Raw genomic sequence first — 21,164 nt, forward strand, 5'->3', positions numbered from 1 at the left:
ATTTTCTCCTGGTAAATGAAAGGTTATACCAGCATCATTTATTAAATAAGTCTTTTCTTGATGTATTGATAATAAACTTTGTTATTAATTTTTTTCCTGGATTTTTTTAAATTAAAACATTTTTTATTGCTGTTCAATTACAGTTATCTGCATTTTCCCCCCACCCCTCCAACCCACCCCAGCCAAACCCACCTCCCTCCCCCACCTCCACCCTCCCCCGTGGTTTTGTCCATGTGTCCTTTATAGTAGTTTCTGAAAACCCCTCTCCCCACTATCCCCTCTCCACTCTCCTAGGTTATTGTTATATTGTTCTTAACTTCAATGTCTCTGGTTATATTTCATTTGCTTTTTTCTTCTGTTGATTATGTTCCAGTTAAAGGTGACATCATATGGTATTTGTCCCTCACTGCCTGCCTTATTTCACTTAGCATAATGCTCTCCAGTTCCATCCATGCTGTTGCAAAGGTTATAAGCTCCTTCTTTCTCTCTGCTGGGTAGAATTCCATTGTGTAAATGTACCATAGTTTTTGGATCCACTCATTTGCTGATGGGCACTTAGGACGCTTCCAGTACTTGGCTATTGTAAATTGTGCTGCTATGAACATTGGGGTACATAGGTTCTTTTGGATTGGCGATTCAGAGTTCTTAGGGTATAATCCCCGCAGCAGAATTGCTGGGTCAAAGTTCCATTTTTAGTTTTCTGAGGAAATCCCATACTGTTTTCCACTGTGGCCTGACCAGTCTGCATTCCCACCAACAGTGCACTAGGGTTCCCTTTTCTCTGCATCCTCTCCAACATTTGTTGTGGATTTGTTTATGTTGGCCACTCTGACTGGTGTGACTATGGTACCTCACTGTGTTTTTAATTTGCATCTCTCTGATGGCTAGTGATGCTGAGCATCTTTTCATATGTCTCTGGGCCCTCTGTATGTCTTCCTTGGAGAAGTGTCTGTTCAAGTCCTTTGCCCATTTTTTAATTGGGTTGTTTGTCTTCCTGGAGTGGAGTTATGTGAGTTCTTTATATATTTTGGAGATCAGGCCCTTGTCTGAGGTATCATTGGCAAATATGTTTTCCCATACTGTTGGTTCTCTTTTCATTTTAATGCTATTTTCTTTAGCCATGCAGAAGCTTTTTATTTTGATGAGGTCCCATTTGTTTATTCTTTCCTTTATGTCCCTTGCTTTAGGGGAGTTGTCTGTGAGGATGTTGCTATGTGGAATGTCTGACACTTTCCTGCCCATGTTTTTCTCTAGGACTTTTATGGTGTTACGACTTATATTTAAGTCTTTTATCCACCTTGAATTTATTTTTGTGTATGGTGTAAGTTGGTGATCGAGTTTCATTTTTTTGCCTGTAGCTGTCCAGATCTCCCAACACCATCTGTTGAAGAGGCTGTTTTTGCTCCATTTTATGCTTTTGCCTCCTTTGTCAAATATTAATTGACCATAGAGACCTGGGTTTATTTCTGGGCTCTCTGTTCTGTTCCATTGGTCTATGTGCCTGTTTTTATGCCAGTACCAGGCTGTTTTGATTACGGTGGCCTTGTAATACAGTTTGATATCAGGTATTGTGATCCCTCCTGCTTTGTTCTTCTTTCTCAAAATTGCTGCAGCTATTTGGGGTAGTTTATGGTTCCATATGAATTTCTGAAATGTTTGTTCTATATCTGTGAAATATGTCATGGGTACTCTAATAGGGATTGCACTGAATCTATAAAATGCTTTGGGTAATATGGCCATTTTCATGATGTTAATTTCTTCCAATGCATGAGCATGGTACATGCTTCTATTTGTTTGTGTCTTCCTTAATTTCTTTCTTCAGTGTCTGGATTTATTTCTTGTAATGTCTTTTTGGTTTTGGTGTCAGGGTCTCCCTCATAAAATGAGTCAAGAAGCATTCCCTTCTCTATTATCTCAAAGGATCTGCAAAATATTGGAATTAGTTCTTCCTTAAATGTTCCCTTACATAAATACACAGTTGTGCCCTGGCTGGTGTGGATCAGTGGCTTGAGTACTGGCCTGCAAACCAAAGGGTCACTGGTTCGATTCCCAGTCGGGACACGTGCCTTGGTTGCAGGCCAGGTCCCTGGTGGGGGGCACACGAGAGGCAACCACACATTAATGTTTCTCTCCTCTTTCTCTCTCCTTTCCATTCTCTAAAAAATAAATAAATAAATTTTTAAAATAAATAAATACACAGTTGTAAGGAAAAGGAATATTTTAGTACCCTTTTCGAATAATTGTAGATATTCTGCTTACATAAACCCACACTCACCAGTGCTAGATTTTTTAAGTTGTTTGCATTGTGGAATTGGAAACTTTTCATACTTTGTCACAGTAAGCTCTGTTGGTCTATTTTCAACTTGAAATGGATCTTTTACCTATGCGTGGTTTTATGCCACTATGTATTACTCATTTGTAAAATATCAGTTCAGTAAGTTATGTAGATTTCCAAACACTGAAAATTTCATTGTACAATATCAAAACTTCACATTGGTTAATATCACCACCAATCTCATCAGAAAATTCTTAGTATTAGCAAGCTCTCAAGCTTACAGTGACTGATACAAGTTTTCCAAAATTCTAATTTGAATTAAAAGGTCAGATTTTATCATTAGCAACAAACATTATCAGTTGTTTTACACTTTGTTCATTTTAAAGAAAATGTCTGCCCAATATCCAAGTCTGAATAACCCCAGTTTGCCAGTCAGTCATTCTTTCAAATACGCATGGGAATGCACAGCCATCACAGTGCACACCTGAATGAACCACACGAGTGTTCTCACTCAGGCAGCCACTGCACCTCAATAGGCAGCTTAAGTTCTTTAAGCATAGAGCTCCAGGTCATCACTCAGATAGCACACAGATGCATATTTGAGGTGCAACATTTAACTTATAGCTTTCCTGCTGTCTCCACCAAGGGCATTCTGAAGTAAAATCGGTCACTTCTTCCCTGCGAGCCCGTGGCAGTGAAGACTATATGGACATCAGGATGATTCAGTGCCACTCCCTTGATTCGGGTCAAGATACAGTTTTACTTAGCAGTGTGTTTGCCACGTGAACGCAAACGTAAACACAGTGGAGAAAACAAATGACACTCAAATATTGTTATGAAAATAATTTGACCTCAGAGACTTCGTGAAAGTCTAGGGCACTGCGGGGTTCATGGGCAATACTTCGAGAGCCAGCACCCCGGAAAACTCTTGCATTTGTATGTCAGCATACATGGGTAAGATTGTCTGTAGGATTAGTGTTTGCAAAAGCCAAAAATTAGAATAGATTCTCTCCTCAAAAAATGTCAAGAAATTATGGCAGATTCATTTAATAGAGAGCAATGTACATGAACCTACTATAATGATTTGGCATATCAAGGATGAGTATCACCAATGTAATATTAGAAGCAAGACACAAAAGAAAGTATAAAATTTAGTTCTACTTATATGAAGTTCAAAATCTACTAAAATAAAAATATTTTCATTTTTAAAGATGCAGGAATTGGTGGTAAAATCAGCTTTAAGAACAAAGGAGGGAAATTATCACCAGAGAAATCAGGATGGTAGTCACTTCTAGAGAAGGCTAAAGAGAGTTAGGATTGGGAAGGCCAGACAGCAAGCTTCTGGGATGTGGGCAATGATCTAATGCTTGCCTGGATGTTGTTTAAAATGGTATTACTCTGTATGATTATGTCTCATCTTGTTTGAGACTGGGTGTAGGTGAATGTTGTACTAATAAATGTTTTAAAATATCAGTTCTTTCACTTATTATGTCAATGACTATAGATTTCATTATCTTGAATTTCCTTAAATTCTACATTTATCTAGTAGATTCACAAAGGGGAAAAAAAATGCTTTATTGGCATTACGTGTAAGAAAGCAGCATCATCCCTTTTTAGCCAATAGGTGGGAACATTCAATAGGGGTGCAGGTGAGGTTCAAAGGAAATTTTCTACTTTTTTTCACAGAAGAGCAATTTCTACCATCTGCTCTCTAAAAACTGTTGATTGCTCTGAAAATTGATCTCCCCTCATTGTGTTGTCTCTTCTTTCATTTTTAGTGACAACAACTTTCCAAATGTCTTAATCCACATCAGAAATCTTTTTAAGGATACAAAAAACAAAACAAAACAAAACAAAAACCCCCACTGTTTGATGATGCTCACTGTCACACCATCCTGTGATGTGGATATCCCAGGAAATGTGTTAGCAATTACGAAGGCAAGCAAGTCCAAGTATGTTTGTGAATGACAGGCAACAGTTGAAATAAAGGATCACTGTCACTGAACACATGTTTTCTCACCATGCCCAAAATAAACGGAGAACTTAAAGAACATCTTAAAATATTTTATAGGTGTACTTTTAGCACCAGAATAAAACTAGTACTATTCTTTAACTCTAAAAAAATAATATTGCAAATATTACTCATTTAACATCTCTGTATTTTCCATACAATTATAAATTTAAAATGGAAGTTATGTTTTACAAAGTTTGATTTCTAAAGGTTAGTGAAGTATTTTGAGACTCTAAATTTTCAACATAATTAAATCTTTTACTAACTGCTTCATGACCCAGATAAACTGTTATCTGTATAAAACTGCACTCACTCAATACTCTCCACACTTGCTACACTCTAACTTAGCGTTTCAAACTTCTAACTTTTTATTTTATTTATTTTTTTATTTTATAACATTAAGAATTGACTAACCTAGATTACCATCACTACTCACAACAAAAACCTCGGAAATAAATCTGAAATTTAAATATAAAAAGATTTTAAGAGAGAGAAAAATGAGTTCATTTTTTCATAATCTTAGAATAAAAAAGGCTTTTCTAAGTGTGATACAAAAACTAGAAGCCATGGAGAAAAGATTAATAGATCAAACTATTTAAAATAAAACTTCTATGTATTGAGAAAACCAGAAATAAATGAAAAGACCTATAGAGAAAAATATTTACCAGACATAAAACAAAGACTACAATTCCTTTACATATAAATTGCTCTTAGAAATCACAATGAAGACAAACAATTCAAAGAAAATATGGAAAAATATAAGAAAAAACAGCTCACAGTGAAATTAAAAAGACTGTAAACTGACAAAAATATAATCATTTTCACTTATTATAAAAGAAATGTAAATATCAAAACAAAGTACTATTTTCTCTCAGATAAACAAACATGTTCATAATCAGTGTTGATGATGAAATGGGAAAACAGTCTCATGCACTGCAGATTCAAAAGCAAATATATACCCTTGTTTAATAGCTTTAATGATATACACACAATTCACATACCGTAATATTCACCCATTTAAACATACAATTCAATGGATTTTTAAAAATCAAAGAATTATGCAATCATCACACAATCTAAATTTTGAACATTTTCACACACCGAAAAGGAACTCTCATACCCATTACCCACCACTTCCCATTCTCTTCCATGCCTGTAGTTCTTAGCAAATTAACTTTATTTTAAGGGTAGTCTACCCTGTGACTGAGTAATTCCATGTCCCAGAATTTATCATGTAAGAATAGACATACAATGCACAACGGTATACACAAGGATATTATTGAAACACTTTGTTATAGCAAACTACTCTATAGAACCTGTATCCTTCGACAGGAAAGTATATTAATAAAATGTGTATATCAAGAAAATGAAACACAAAACAACCATTTAAAACAGTGAACCCATATTGCAGACATAGGAAAATCAAAAGAATATATATTTAAGTTAGAAAAGCAAAATCTAACAGCATATGAAGTATGATCTAAGATCACATTTGTATTTTTAAAAATGAGATATTCCTAAAAAATTTTTAAGAGAATACACATTAAATTTTTCGTAATGATTATCTCTGAAGAATAAAGATTAGGTGTTGATAAAATGAAGGTTAAATATTTAACTTAACATTCAATATTTCAGTTTAAAATAAAGTTAATTCACTTGAAACAATGCTATTTATTATTTTTAAAACAGCACCCAGCAAAAACAAAAGCATTTTTAGAGACCATGTACAAGACACAGCAGGGCTGTCTTACACAGACATGCAACGTTCTGCTGGATTCCCAAACAGAAAAGGATTCATCCCCATGCCCACAAGTAAATGTTTAATAAAAGTCACTTAAGCAAGTAGACATAAGATTATCCTTCTAAAGAATAACTATACAGATCACAAAATAATTACGCATTTAAATGTAGAGAAAAAAATCCAAGTTAGAAAAATATCTCTGGAAAAGAAACAAAAATAATAAAGCAATATAATTAGTATTTTCTATTTCAAAAATAAAAATATTTTGCCATATTGTCCTGAAATCAAAGAAATTTTTCAGAAAAATACTTGTCCTATATAAACATTTTAATTAGCATTTTTGTATTTACAAAGGCATTCTAAACTGCTACTTCCCTCTGCCTTTAAATGGCTCCTGATTACCTTTGTGTTTTTATCTTCATTCTGTTTTGCACATAATAAGTTCTTTTTTTTAAATTTTCTGTTTGTTTTACTAAGCAAGGGAACTTACGACCCTTGTCTTAGCTGCAAGAACAATAGTTTTCCACACCCAACCACCAAATCTTAAATGTTTACATAGGGCCTTAAATGGGTTCAGTCACAAAAACTGGGGATCTTCACTGTGTTCATTTGATAAGTTCTTGACATATACCCTCTAGTATCACACAATTTTCAACAGGCTTCCAAGTAATAATTTTTATTCTAGAAGCTAAATTGTTTATGATGCTAAAGTTATAAAAACTCATCCTTTCAATTTTATCCTATAAAATACAATTTGTTACCCAAAGAAACATTTAGAGATACATATAGAGATATAAGGATACTCTTCCCGGAGTTGTTTATGAAAATTATAAACAATCTCACTGTCTAACAGTAGGAATGAGTTAAATTAAGTGGACACCTCCATAATATGATGTATAATATAGTCATTAAAAATAGATCCTTAGGAACAATATTTCATAGTGTAAAAAATACTCAAAATACACAAATACATATATATATATATCAATTGAAAACTATGTGTTTTTACAACACAATGAAAAAACTAAAAAAAGATACAATGACATTGTACTACTGTTTTTATTTCTAAGTGTTAATTTTATACATGATTTCATTTCCTTCTTTATATCTGTCTATAATTTCCAAAATTTCTTCAATAAAAATCCACATAAACTATTTTAAAATCACAAATACTACTTAAAAAAAGAAACTAAGATAGTTCACATATTGGAGCAACTCAGCATACACTTTCAAATATTTTGGGATGAAGAAAACATTTTTTCAAACAAGTCAGAAATGACTATGTAATTGCACAAGGGTTATTTTAACCAAAATGTACACTGAGTAAGTTTATGTTTACATGCAAACCTCTCAATGATGCCAAAATATTTTTACTGTATGCCAAAAAAAAAACAAAAACATAAGGGTGTGGAGAAAAGAAAACCACACACATATTTAAAAATGACTCTCTGATGCAATACGTGATAGCTGTTAAGTGTTTTTTCTTCCAGCGCATATTTGAGTAGCATTGGTATGTTTAGCCCTGACCCATAATGTCATCATAAGGATATTATTTCATGCAAAACCAAAAAAATTTCAAAAAGCCACCACTTCCTTTCAATTATTTTAATTATTCTATGGTAAGTAGCCTCAACAGTAAGAAATAGTACAAAATAAAAATAAAAAGAGAAAAATGGTTAGAAATGACTTGGAATGACTTGCAAAAAGAAATGACAATTTTTGAAAAGATTTAAATTCGTAACAACCCGCAAAAAGTTCTTGTAAAATGGAACTTCTTTTCATTTCAATGGTTTAAAAAAAAAACACACACTAGGATTGCACCGGGAAAAACACCCTGCATGCCTTCAACTGGAGCTACAAAACAACAGACAGAATATTACTAGATCAACCCTGTATCATTTTATTAACCAATGTCACCCCAATAAATTCAATTAAAAAAGAGAACATTACTGAGATCAGCAGCATTAATTCTACCAGATGGGAATTTATAAAACAGCCCTTCCTTCTCCATTATAAACACAAATACACTTATATGCTCAGGATATTGTTTGGAATAACTACAAAAAAAAATCAATGTCTTTGTGGTAATTTATAAATAGGGTGGTAGGAAAACTTGATCATGTTGAAAATAACCAAACTGAAATTAAATTTTAGAAATTCTTAGAAACATCCTCATTCAAATAAAAGATTAAATTATTTAAAGTAAATTTATCAGAAGCATTAATCTAAGTCCAATAACATTTTTCATATTTGCACATTTAAATAGAGCATTACAATTTACAAGCTACATACATTTTATTCTCATTTGATTTGGGAAACAACAATGTGAAATCAATCAGTATCCTCTCTTCAAACAAAAACTAAACATTCTTAAACTAAACCTGCCTGGCTCACATGACTAGGGAATGATAAAGGCAGGTTAAGGACAGTTTTTCGGGATGCTGCTAGTCTAGTAGTGTTCTCTGTCATACACCCGGATGAACCAAGTGTTTCATTGGTGCTATAAGCAAAAATAAAAATACTATTGATGATTTTTAGATTTCCCAGAATAAAAATTTTAGGAAAGAAAATATTAAAGCAAATTAACCTTTGTTGAATGACTACTAAAAATGAAGCATATAGGTACTTACAGACTACAAAACCTTCATCTTAGTCCTGTAAAGCAGACATGTCCCAAGTTAGACCAGAAAACCGAGTCTCAGAGAGCTTATGTGTCTCCCCATTTTCATATAGCTAATAAGTAGGATTCTGGGGGGGGAATTTTGTTTACTTATTTTTAGAGAGCGGGGGAGGGAAGGAGAAACACTGATGTGTGAGAGAAACATCGTCAGTTGCCCCTCCACTCGCCCCCAACCAGGGACTGGGCCTACAACCCAGACAAGTGCCTGGACTGAGAATCGAACCAGCAACCTTTTGCTTTGTGGGACAACACCCAATCAACTGAGCCACACTGGTTAGAGCAGTAAGTAGGATTTAAATCCCTGTATTCTTGACTCCATAGCCTATGCTCTTAACCAACAAACAATATCACCTCTCTAATAATTTTACTCTCAAATGACCAAAGACAGATAGTGTGTTATGTCATATATCAGCTATAACATATCTTTAATTTAGCAAATCAATTTAAATAGTAAAAATAGTAAAACAGTGGAACTAGAAGGATACAAGTAATTTGAGGCAAAGGGAAAGTGGAAGAATTCCCTGAAGTCAAAGGTACTGCTTCTAAAAACTGCCATCCCCCCTACCCCCGATAATCAGGAATGATAGCCAGGAGGGAGACCTTCAGGACACCCTGCAGAGCAGGCAGGCAGCTGGGACACAAAAGGCAAGATGAGCATCAAAAACCAGAAAGACAAGGCCTGCCTACCTGACCATCACTTTATATCTGCACCAAAGGCATCCTCTTCCCACCTTGCATCACTATTCTAACTAAGGCCTGGAAACTCGTATTACACAAAATATAAAAATAATGTTAATAATTAGACGTATCAAAAATATCTCAATCCTACCTCCTTCTCATGCATTCGAGAGAGTAAATGATCCTCATGGAGACTGCTGGATTTTCTCAGGCTGAATTTGGGAGTCATCTGTTAAATAAGTGAAAAGTTATCTAATAGTTCCTCAGGCCTGGTTTATCCTGAACCCCAAAGTAAACTTCTAAATTGCCTGAAGTTCATACCAAATAATGCCGACACTGGAGACATTTCAAAAATGATTTCTTCACTTCCAAGTGACAGAATCATTAAGACAATTATGCTTCATAATGTGGGACTGCACTATTTTCTGTACACAACTTGAATATTTTATTTAAAAGTATCTGTCCATAGGAAAAGTCCAATGGAATTCTCACCTACCAGAGAAACTGGGAGAGGCTTCTGTCTCAGGTACCGAGGATTCTCTATCTGAAAATTTAAAAAGAAAATAAAGGCTTAGTAATTCTTATGTGTTAATTATTATTTGACACAATATAGAATTAAGCTGCTTTATGAAAATGTTTTCTATGTCTTAATATTTACTTTGCTTTTCAGAATGGCTGTTGTATAATACACTTGTAGTGACCCACCAACAAGTGAAAGACAAAACATAACCTTTGCAGACGCAATCGCACTTTCGTGACCCTCTCACAGCCGAACCGCCCATCCTCAACTCCATTGCCCCTCTCCTCACACATAAACTCTCAGAATCCCAAATGACTGATAACACCAGAATATGATAGGTCTTCTTATGACTCGCTACCTCTAGGTATTATTTGTCTACCCCTCCCACCCCTATAAGCACATACCTATTCCTCTTTCAAGTCTCAATTTAATCGCTCCACTCCAAGGCAGATTTGGAGCATTAATCCTTAAATTTACCTCCATAACAGCAACTAGAATAACTAATGCCTTTGGGACTCCTTCCATATCTACTTTTCATGCTCATCTATCCCCCAATATACACCATACTCCAAGGACATCAAGCGACTTGTTTTACCTTGAAAGCACTACAATCTCCCATATATGAATTTTTTAAGTATATTTTACTGATTTAAAAATGACTGTGCTGTTACAGATTTCCCCCTTCATCCCCCTCTGCCCAATACCCCCCTTCCCTCCAGCAATCCCCGCCTTAGTTCATGTCCATGGGTTGTGCATATACATTCTTCAGCTTCTCCATTTCCTATGCTATTCTTAACTTCCCCCTGTCTATTTTGTTTCTACCAATTATGTTTCTTTTTTCTTTTTAAGATTTTATTTATTTACTTTTAGAGAGAGGAGAAGGGAGGAAGAAAGAGGGGGAAATATCACTGTGTGGTTGCCTCTCTCATGCCCCCTACTGGGGACCTGGCCTGCAACCCAGGCATGTGCCCTGACTGGGAATTGAACTGGTGACCCTTTGCTTTGCAGTCCAGTGCTCAGTACACTGAGCCACACCAGCCAGGGCCCAATTATGCTTCTTAATCCCTGCACCATTTCCCCATTCTCCCCATTCTCCTTCCCAGCTGATAACCCTCAAAATGATCTCTATGATTCTGTTCATGTTCTGGTTGTTTGCTTAGGTTTTTTTGTTTGTTTGTTTTTAGATTCAGTTGTTGATAGTTGTAAATTTGTTGCCTTTTTAATGTCCATGGTTTTGATCTTTTTTTCTTAAATAAGTCCCTTTAACATGACCTATAATAATGGCTTGGTGATGATGAACTCCTTTAACTTTGTTTGGGAAGCACTTTATCTGCCCTTTCATTCTAAATAATAGCTTTGCTGGATAGAATAATCTTGGATGTATTTCCTTGCTTTTCTTATTACTTTGAATACTTCTTTCTAGCCCCTTCTTGCCTGTAAGGTTTCTTTTGAGAAATCAGCTGATAGTCTTATGAGAACTCCTTTGTAGGTAACTTTCTGCTTTTCTCTTGCTACTTTTAAGATTCTCTCTTTATCTTTAACCTTTGGCATTTTAATTATGATGTGTCTTGGTGTGGTCCTCTTTGGGTCCAACTTGTTTGGGACTTTGTGCTTCCTAAACTTGTATGTCTATTTCCTTTACCAAATTAGGGATGTTTTCTTTCATTATTTTTTCAAATGAGTTTTCAATTCCTTGCTCTTCTTCTTCTCCTTCTGGTATCCCTGTGATTTGGATGTTGGCATGTTCGGAGATGTCCCAGACATTCCTCAGTCTATCCTCGTTTTCTTGAATCTTGTTTCTTTCCTTTTTTTTTTTTTTTTTTTTTTTTTTTATTCTGGCTCAATGTTTCTCTCTCCCTTATGTTCCAAATCATTGGTTTAAATCCCAGCTTCCCTCCCTCCCTTCTCTGTTGATTTCCTATGGATTACTTTTTATTTCATTTAGTGTCACCACTTCTTCCTCTATTTTTTTGTTGTATTCAAGCAGTTCTCTGAGCATCTTGATAGCCAGTGTCTTGAACTCTGATCTGATAGGTTGGCTATCACCGTTTTGCTTAGTTCTTTTTCTGAAATTTTATTCTGTTCTTTCATTTGGGCCATTTTTCTTTGTCTTCTCAATGTAGCAGCCTTCCTGTGTTTGTTTTTGTGTACTAGGTAAGCTGCTTTGACTCCCTGTCTTAGTAGAATGGCCTATTGTAGAAAAGGCACCTGTAAATTGTGTGAGACGGAGCCTTAGGTAATTGCCAGGGTGGGACAACCCACTTCACTGCCTCGTGGCAGTGCAGAGGGCTCCAAGAGGGGACAATGCCATTGCCTGGCTTCTCTCAGTTTGCCTGGTCCTCGCCCCAGTTCCAGTCACTTCACCCCCTTCCTGTGTGCAACCGGCACCTTTCTAGCTGCTGCCCTGGTGGTGAATCCTGGAGTGGGTGGATCTGAGTACAGTCTAAGACCATGCTAGCCCTTTAAGCAGTGAAAATCCTTCACTTTCTTCTGCTGCCTCAACCCCCACTGGTTTTTACAGCCAGATGTAATGGGGATCTGTCTTCCCAGTGCTAGAACCCTGGGCTATGTGGTCAGACCTGGAGCTGGGATTGCTCACTTCCACGCTGTCCCTCCAGTCTGTTCCACTGCTGCTGCTGTCGCCACTTTTCAGTGTCACACCACCTCCCCGCCTGTCTCCACAACTCTGCCCATCCTACCCATCTGGATGAATGTGTATCCTTTAAATCTTTGGTTATTGAACTTCCATACAGCTGGATTTTCTGATGGTTCTTGGTGTTATTAGCTTTGAGACCTAGTTGTAATTCTTCCCATGTTGCATGAAGAGGTGAAGCGTGTCTATCTATACCTCCATCTTGACCAGAAGTCCTCCCATATATGAGTCTTTGCAACCTATAAAATCATTCTCCCAAGTTCTTCATGTGGTTAACTTATTCAAGACTCTCAGTTCAGGAATCATCACCCCCAGGAAACTTAGTGAAGTTCCTACTACTCCATTAATACCCTGGGGGTCCATTCCCTTTTATGATCTAACATCTATCTTCTGCAAAACTGTGTGGGCTCTAAAAACGGACTATGATAGTCTTATAACTCATCTACACCTAGCAACCAGCACAAGGCCTGGCAGATAGTGGGTGCCCAACGAATATTCCCAAGGAAGGAATGAAGATAAGTCAATGGAACTAGGAAGTACCAGAAACTCAAATATACAAGGTCTGTCCAGAAAAATCCAGCCATTGTTAATTTAACAAGAATGGTTTGCATGACACCGATGTAACCTGGCAGCCAAGGAGAGTGGAATGGAATGTACTTGTGTGAACAACGACCACTTCACTGTACTAGTCAGCAGGTGTGATGAAGGCTGTTGAGTGAGTATATGTACTGTGTGGCCATCGCATTCAAAATCACTGAGCGAGCAGAACAACAAATCTGCATCAAATTTTGTGTTAAGCTTGAACACTGCTCCACAAAAACTATTCAGACGACTCAGAAGGCCGCGGCTGTGGGCAACTGGTGACTGGCAGCTTCATCACAACAACACGCTCGCTCATACATCACGTCTCATGCAGAGCTTTTTGGAAAAACATCAAATCACCCAGGTGACTTGGCCACCCCCTGCAGCCTACATTGGTGCCCTGCAACTTCTGGCTTTTCCCAAAACTAAAACCACCTTTGAAAAGGAAGAGATTTCAGACTGTCAATGAGATTCACGAAAATACAATGGGGCAGCTGATGGCAATTGGGAGAACTATGTGAGGTTCCAAGGTTCCTACTTTGAAGGGGACAGAAACATCATTGTCCTATGTAAAATATTTCTTATATCTTGTATCTTCTTCAATAAATGTCCATGTTTTTCATATTACATTACTGGATACCTTCTGGACAGACCTGATACATGAGCATATTATTCATGAAAGATCTAGCATTGAAAATTATTGAGAAAATAGGATGTGTTCAATAAGTGGTAGAAAATAAGATCAGATCCCTTCCTCACACCATGTATACTAAATTCCCAGTGGATTAAATACTTATAATTAAAAGCAGAACTATAAAAACTTTCAGAAGAAAATCTAGAAGAATGACTTTATGGCTTCACAGTATAGAAAACTTCATAAACCAGAAACAAAAAATGCATAAACAAAAAATTAATAAATTTGATCACTTAAAAAAAAAAACTTATCTCCAAAAAAGATATCATAAAGTGAAAGGACAAGAGATAAGTTAGGAGGAGATGTTTGCACAAATGTTTAGTTTCTAGAATGTGTAAAGAAGGTCTTTAAAATTAAAAAAAAAAAAAACACAACACAATAGAAAAAAAATGAGAAAAACTTGAGACACATTTCACTGATGAAGAAATTTGGATGACTAACAAGCATATGCTCAATCTGTTTATAAATAAGAAACATAAAAAGTAATACCACAACACTATATTTTAGAGCCGCCAGATTGGCATACATTAAAAATCTGACAAAAAAAAAGTGTTTCTGATGTGGAGCACTACTGGTTGGTGTTTGAATGAGTATATTTACTTTGGGAAATATTTATTAAGTAAAGACAATAAAATCCACTTAAGTATCATACCAGAGAAAGAGGCATATCCTTTAGTAATGACACTGTATATATACACAGCTGTTTTAAAAATAGAGGCAGCAAATGTCCAGCAGACAGCAAAGTTCACTCAATAAATATTTATTGTTTGAAGGTATACATATGAAAAGTAAATAACTATTCTCTATTTTTGGAATGGAGAAACCCAGCATATAGAAAGTCAGTTCTTCAGAGACACATGCAAATCTAAAAATATATAAAACCCTAATTCATAAAGGAGAATTAAATTTAAGGGGGAAAATAAAGGGAGAGAGAAACAGGGAATTCTCAAACATGCTCAAGCTCTAATTAAGCTTAAAATTTAAAACCAAAACCCAAGAAAACCATTTGTGATTTATTTTTACTTAGCTCTACACTTATAAGCAGGGTACAAAATACTGGTTTAGCTAACTACAATGTAGTCCTTCAACTATGCAGTAATTCCTATTTCAACCTCTTCATCTTTAAAAACCATTAAATACAGAAGTTAAGGACTCCTCCTATTATCATAAACTGCCTTTTTCAAATGAACCAAAAGAAAAAAATCTACTCTACTATTTGAAAGCAACAACGAACACTCTGAACAAGTACAGTATAAACCTTCTGTTGTCATTCATTCACCATACACTGAGTTTGTGCAATCAGAATTACTCATAGCAAAGCATGTTCTTGCATCTACTGGGGGAAAGGCCGTCCACTTTCTGAGTTCCTAACGGCAGCCAGATGTGCTTTGAAGTTAAATGTTCTCACTGTGTAATCCACAAGGAACATGGACTTGAAGCAATCTGTAAACAGTCTTAACATTTACTTTTTTCATGCTCTTTTAGAAAACTTCTTGTTCTCTCAGAATATCTCAAGAAAGAATACCATGAAAAAGAATGTCCAACATGGGAGATAAAAAAGACTTATGTGAAACACTGAAGTCTAACAAAACATTATACAGAAAGCAAAGCCCAAACTAATTAAGTTCCAATAGCACGGATAAGTCACATGATTGAAATTTCTTGTTTAAGAAGCAAATAGATTCACAATAATAAAATATATAATAATTTAAACAACATAAATATAGACATCTGAATGCTCTCTAATGAAAACTGGCTTTGACATTTTATTTTGTTCAGTTCCTTAGAAGATTTGTTTGTTTGGATATAAAGGGTTCCGTCCGTTTGTTTCTTCAAATTATTCAGGACTTGGCCAAACTCACCAAATACCCCCTTAAAGACTCATGTTGATCAAATAGAGATGGTGTGTGGTTCCAGAAAAATAGGGAGGCATTTTATCTGATATTTTAGGTATCTTAGAGGAAAGGACCTTATTAAGCAATATATTACTAGCAACATCTTAAAATAAATGTTTTAAAGTCATAGCATCTGTCAGACAAACTGCCAAAACTGTATTGCATAAAATAAGCTCGGTCCTCAATGTTGTCAGTTATACACCAAAATAATGTTTTTAAGTCAGTATTTTAGAACTTGAAAAACATTTTTCCACAGAAATAATACTACAAATGGAGGCTCGTTCATTGGTTTACTCACATTTCAACAAACATTAATGAGCACAAATAAAATACAACTATAAAGACACAGGACACTGGACAAGGAAAAACAAATAAGCCAAAGGAACAAAATGGAAACAGACATGTACTGTCACCTGATTTATGAGACAAATAACACTGCAGTGCAGCTGGGAAAGAACAGTCTTTTCAGTAAAAGGGGGTGTCATCTGGAGACAGATATATATATGACAAAAACAAATCTTAACTCTGTATCTTACAATATATAAAATACCACCTCCAGAGGGAATGTAGACCTGAACTGAAAAAGTAAAATAACAGAGCTACTAGAAGAAAACACAGAACATATTTAGGACCGTAAGATAGTCAAAGATCTTAGAGCACAAAATAGCCCTCAATATAAAGTGAGAAAATGAACTGCGTTAAAATTTTTAATTTCTGTTCATCAAAGACACCAGAAAGAGAATGAAGGAAAGCAACAAAATGGAAGAAAATATTTATGATGCTACAATATATTTCAAAAGGACTCTAATCCAGCACACATTCAAAGTTCTTATATATTAATAAGAAAAAGGCTGACAACCCAACAGGAAAATTGGCAAAACCTTAAGTAGGCACTTCACTCTGAGAAGCTATCCAAACTGTCGATTTTAAATATATTAAAAACATCTAACTTTATCAGTCATCAGGAAAATACATGTTAAAAACCACATAGTGCAATGTCACTAAACACTCTCGAGAATGGCTACATATTTTTAATTAAAAATAATTAACTGACAACGCCAGTATTGAGAAAGTAGCGGAACAGGAACCAGCACACGCGGCTGATGAGGATGCGAATTGGCACAATCACTTTAGAAAACTGTTTGGCAGTATCTACTATACCAATTAGCTTTCTGCTGCATAAAAAATCACCCCAAACCTTCGTGGCTTCAAACTAAAACCACTGGATTTTGCTCCCAATTCTGTGGGTCGGCAGCTTGGGCAGCACATCCACTGGAACAGCCCATATAGGTGGACCTACTCATGCACCTGCTACCCCAAAGGGACAGCTGCCCCTCAGTGACTGATCAGAACAGCTCTCAGCAGGCCACAGTGAGCAGAATATCCAGGCATCCCTCATTCCTCACAGGGAGAGGGAAGGGGCATCCCCAGATGCTCATGGCTTGGAGGTGCTTCCTTGACCTCAACAGGGCAGTTCACCCTCTCCTGATGGGCCCGGACCTCCAGGTGGGGCTGACTGACTCTGGGGTGCTGTGCACCCTCCAAAGCTCCCTGAGGGATCAGAAGGCTCACTCCTGCCGACCTCACCCTGCTCCTTCTCACTTCCTGTCCTGAGAGCTCTCCCTGCACAAATCCCCCACGCTGTTCTCTCAGGCTCTGCTTCCAGGGACCTATAGGGTCTGCTCAGAGTCCTCACTGTTTGTTTGCAGAGCCCACGTGAGACGCCACAGTCAGCACGCAGACCCAGGGTGGGAACCGATGGGTGATAGGATGAAAAGCCAAAAAAAGTCCGCCCCATAGCCCCTCACTCCATCCTCAGGAAAAAAGAAAAAAGATTTCTATAAAGAGAGCTAGCATGAAATATGTATAAAATGTATTAACAAAGCAAGAAAGCTTTCCAAAACTAAAGGTTAAAGAGTAAGGAAAAAGTAATACAGGAGGAAAATGTAATTGCTAGGCTTGGTAAGTAAATAAATCTCTACTTAAAATATGTATTCCTAGAAAAAATATTAACACATTCTTAGAAAAAGGAAAAATATACTTGGGGAAAAATGTATTTTTTAACATAAACTAGAAAGTTCAAATTCCGGAATATCTAATGCATCAGAATGAAGGTGTTGATGGTCGTGTTATCGACACCAAAACTGGACCCTGAGTACAGAGCACAAAAATTAACTACCTTTTAACTGATCATTCAGAGGAAGACAGAAAAGAAAAAGTCCGTGACACATTCTCATACAAACTAAAATCAAAGCAAAATCTAAGCTTTTAACTCACTGGATACTTAAACTCATTCTACTGTGATCAAAAGATACAGTTCAGCCTGATTAACGCATGTATGTTATAAATATGTAAAAATGCAAGACTTTTATATTTTACACTGTTAGTGCATTCTTTGAACAATAAAAATGTGAAACAAAACCCCAGGCAGGCATACTTTTAAGGCATTACCTCAAAATATTTTAGAGGTTTTGTTTCAATTTTATTATACAAATGAAAAATTTAATCCTCTGAACAGTTAAATAATCATGAAAAGTATTCTATGTGCTAAAAATGTACATCAGAAGTTTCAAATAGCTAAGGGCAAAGGCAAGTTTAAAAGGATAGCCCAGAATTTTGTTTTTCACTTTGATGTTGTTTTCTGGGGAAAAAAAGAAAACATTGTTTCTTTTTTTCTGGAAAAAAAGAAAAAATTGTCTTTCTGAGGGATTTCCTGTGCTCTCTCCTCCCATACTGGCTAACTTAGACAACTTCCCCAACATCTTCGAACATGAAAATGTGGTGGGTTTTATTTTTTTACTTACTATTCCCCTCTTGTGATCAATTCTGTTTCTCTCTTCTCTTTCACTAGTGTACTCCCCAGACCACTAAGAGACCCATATTGCTTTCCATTCTTACCCATGTCTCTGCCATCTGACCAAAGCCATGCACAAGCCAGGCGTCCTCATTCTGTGCTACCCGCCCACCCTCCTCACTCGGAACTCAAAGACTAGAGCCGTCAGTCTCTGGGCGCAACTACCACCTCCAGCCCTTGCGTCTCATGAAGCTCCAAACTCTGAACTCCCCAGTGAATCGTACCATGTCTTCAAACTCCACCAGTCTAAAACAAAACGTTCAAACCTTTTAAATGATTACCCCAATTGACAATCAATTAACTGTCCAAGAGTCAACATTCCCATTTCCTGAAACCAACCCCTCTATGTGCCCTTCTGTTCAGCCCAAAAGTCAGTCACTAAGCATTTATTCTCTGTGTTTCCTTCCTACCCTTTCCACCTTCACAGAAGTCACACTAACATAGAGGCCACTGCAAACACCTAAAAGATGATTAGTCCCCTTTCTCCATTTCTACTGCCACCCAGTATAACTTTCATTATGCCACCAAGTCAATATTCCTAACACACTGCTTTTATTAAAGTCCGTAATTAGTAGAAAGCGTTTATAGTTTAAAAAATAATAATCCCTAATGTCAGTGTAGAAGTGAGAAATAGACAATCCCTTATATGGTAGCTTGGAAAATGAATTGTTATAAACCTTCTGGGAGGACCTAAGAAAGCAAACAAATATGTATAAAATGACTCTTCTAAGAAATCTTAGTGCAACATTACTTATATTAGCAACAAACAGGAAGCAGCCTGAATTTCCAAAAATAACAGAATGCTTAAATAAGTTATGGAATATCCATCCAAAAGAAAAATTAGTGCTACCATTAAAATTCATGTTTACGGAACTATTATAAACTTAAACCAATTTTAAAATAGCACATAAAACAGTACTTAAATATGACCACAATGTTGCTTAAATTTCAATTTTATAAATACACACAGAAAAAATACATACATATAACAAATGTTACATCTCTCAGTGTGATGACCTTAACACATAGTTTATTCCTCTCATTTTCTGCATATGTAAAACGGAATGTAGAGGGGAATAAACAAACCTGGGCTTACTATTGCCTAAAATTTAAAAGCTAAACTTCTCAATTTAGCATTCAAATCTCCCATGCAATCTAGCCTGATGATGTTGCCCCCTAATTCCCTACATAAACCTCAAAGATCCAGTCACAACAGTTTGCTTTCACAACGCACCTTTCTTCAGGCCTATATTCTGCCTTCGATTCCTAGCTCCCCACCTCTCCAACTCCCCAAGCACGTCCGTGCCCCCAGCGTGTGTATCTGAAAACTTCTGTCCACAATGTCAGCTCATCCATGAAGTCTGCCTGCCATTTTTCTTAGCCCAAATGTCCTTGCTGTTTCTCCAAAGCTCAGTATTCTTCCTTCTACCTAACTCACTTTGGTATTTTATCACATCTACCGTAAATTATTATTTAACCATTTATGTGTATATCTCTTATTCCACCATCAAGAAAGCCAGCTTGCCAAGGGCAGGGACTATTTCATGCTTACTTGGAATGTTATTTCTCTTTCCTGTACTGGAAGTCTTTCTTGGCGCTAACACAGTACTAAATGTCTAACATTCAACAGCAGCCACTGAATAGAATTAACTTAGTTCAGATGTCTTTCAAATAAAATGTGATTCTGCCACATTAACATACATACATAAAAACAAATACTTGTTTTACCCCAAGATTCCAACTATTAAGGCGAGCTTCGATGTCGCTGTCATCCAAAGAAACAGCCGAATTTTTCAAATGAACTTCCTGAAATACAAAAGAGATAAAGGAAGAAGGGATAAAGGAAAGGAGGGAGGAAATAAAAGAGAAAAGGAAGGAGGGAAAAACGGAGGGAGAGAAGGAAAAAAAGGAGAGAGAGAGGAAGACGGACAAAATATGTCATTCAGAGTAATGAGAATTTTATATGCTTCTTTGGTAATGCTATATTGCCTGCAGAGGAAAGGGTTACGTTACAATTGAGCTAGTTAATTCTAAGTAATAGCTGTTTATTATATCTGCTTAGGGCTATGAGATGCCTTCACAATATATTCACACAGTAACTAGATTTCAAAAAAAAAACCATCAAAAGAATATTTTAAAAATTAATCCAGACTCTTCTCTTTAAGTTCTTTTACAAAAAAGTTTTAATTGTGGTATACCACAGTAGCTTTAATGGGGGTAGGGGAACACTTGAAAAGATGAATTATTTACTCTCATTAAAATTAGTTAACAGGAAAGTTTGTGCTGATGTCCAAGAAGCTCTTTGTTCTTAAATTAATTCTCATTCATACACTGAATATAAAGAGAAACAAGCTTTGAATTCACATCACAAAAACACAATTATGGTGATTCTTTAGTTTAAAAAAATTAAAATTCCATGTTTTATCCACCTCCCATATAATTTATTAAATTACACATTTATCAAACCAGATTGAAATTCTAATTAATTGAGGACAGCCTAAGATCTGTGCCAGAAATGAACGATGATCTGAAACCTCTAAAAACTTAAAAAGGTAAATCTGTGTAAAATAATGATGTATAT

General features: G+C 36.1%; 1 protein-coding gene across 8 annotated transcripts in view; it reads right to left on the minus strand.

Moving 5' to 3' along the window:
• The window catches only part of CEP112 (centrosomal protein 112), a 370,586-nt gene that overhangs the window by 317,558 nt on the left and 31,864 nt on the right, over nucleotides 1-21,164 (minus strand). For all 8 annotated transcript variants that reach the window (XR_006653046.2, XM_045182487.3, XM_045182485.3 and 5 more), the window contains 3 exons: nucleotides 20,312-20,389; nucleotides 9,882-9,929; nucleotides 9,537-9,614 (listed from right to left, as the gene is read on the minus strand). Coding sequence is in view for 7 of the 8 variants with exons in the window: in XM_045182487.3 (XP_045038422.2) it covers nucleotides 9,537-9,614; nucleotides 9,882-9,929; nucleotides 20,312-20,389 (204 nt within the window). In the remaining variant the exon portion in view is untranslated. The remainder of the gene's footprint in view (nucleotides 1-9,536; nucleotides 9,615-9,881; nucleotides 9,930-20,311; nucleotides 20,390-21,164) is intronic.

Source organism: Desmodus rotundus, chromosome 9 (assembly GCF_022682495.2).
Source record: "Desmodus rotundus isolate HL8 chromosome 9, HLdesRot8A.1, whole genome shotgun sequence".
In the NCBI taxonomy this organism is placed as follows: domain Eukaryota; kingdom Metazoa; phylum Chordata; class Mammalia; order Chiroptera; family Phyllostomidae; genus Desmodus; species Desmodus rotundus.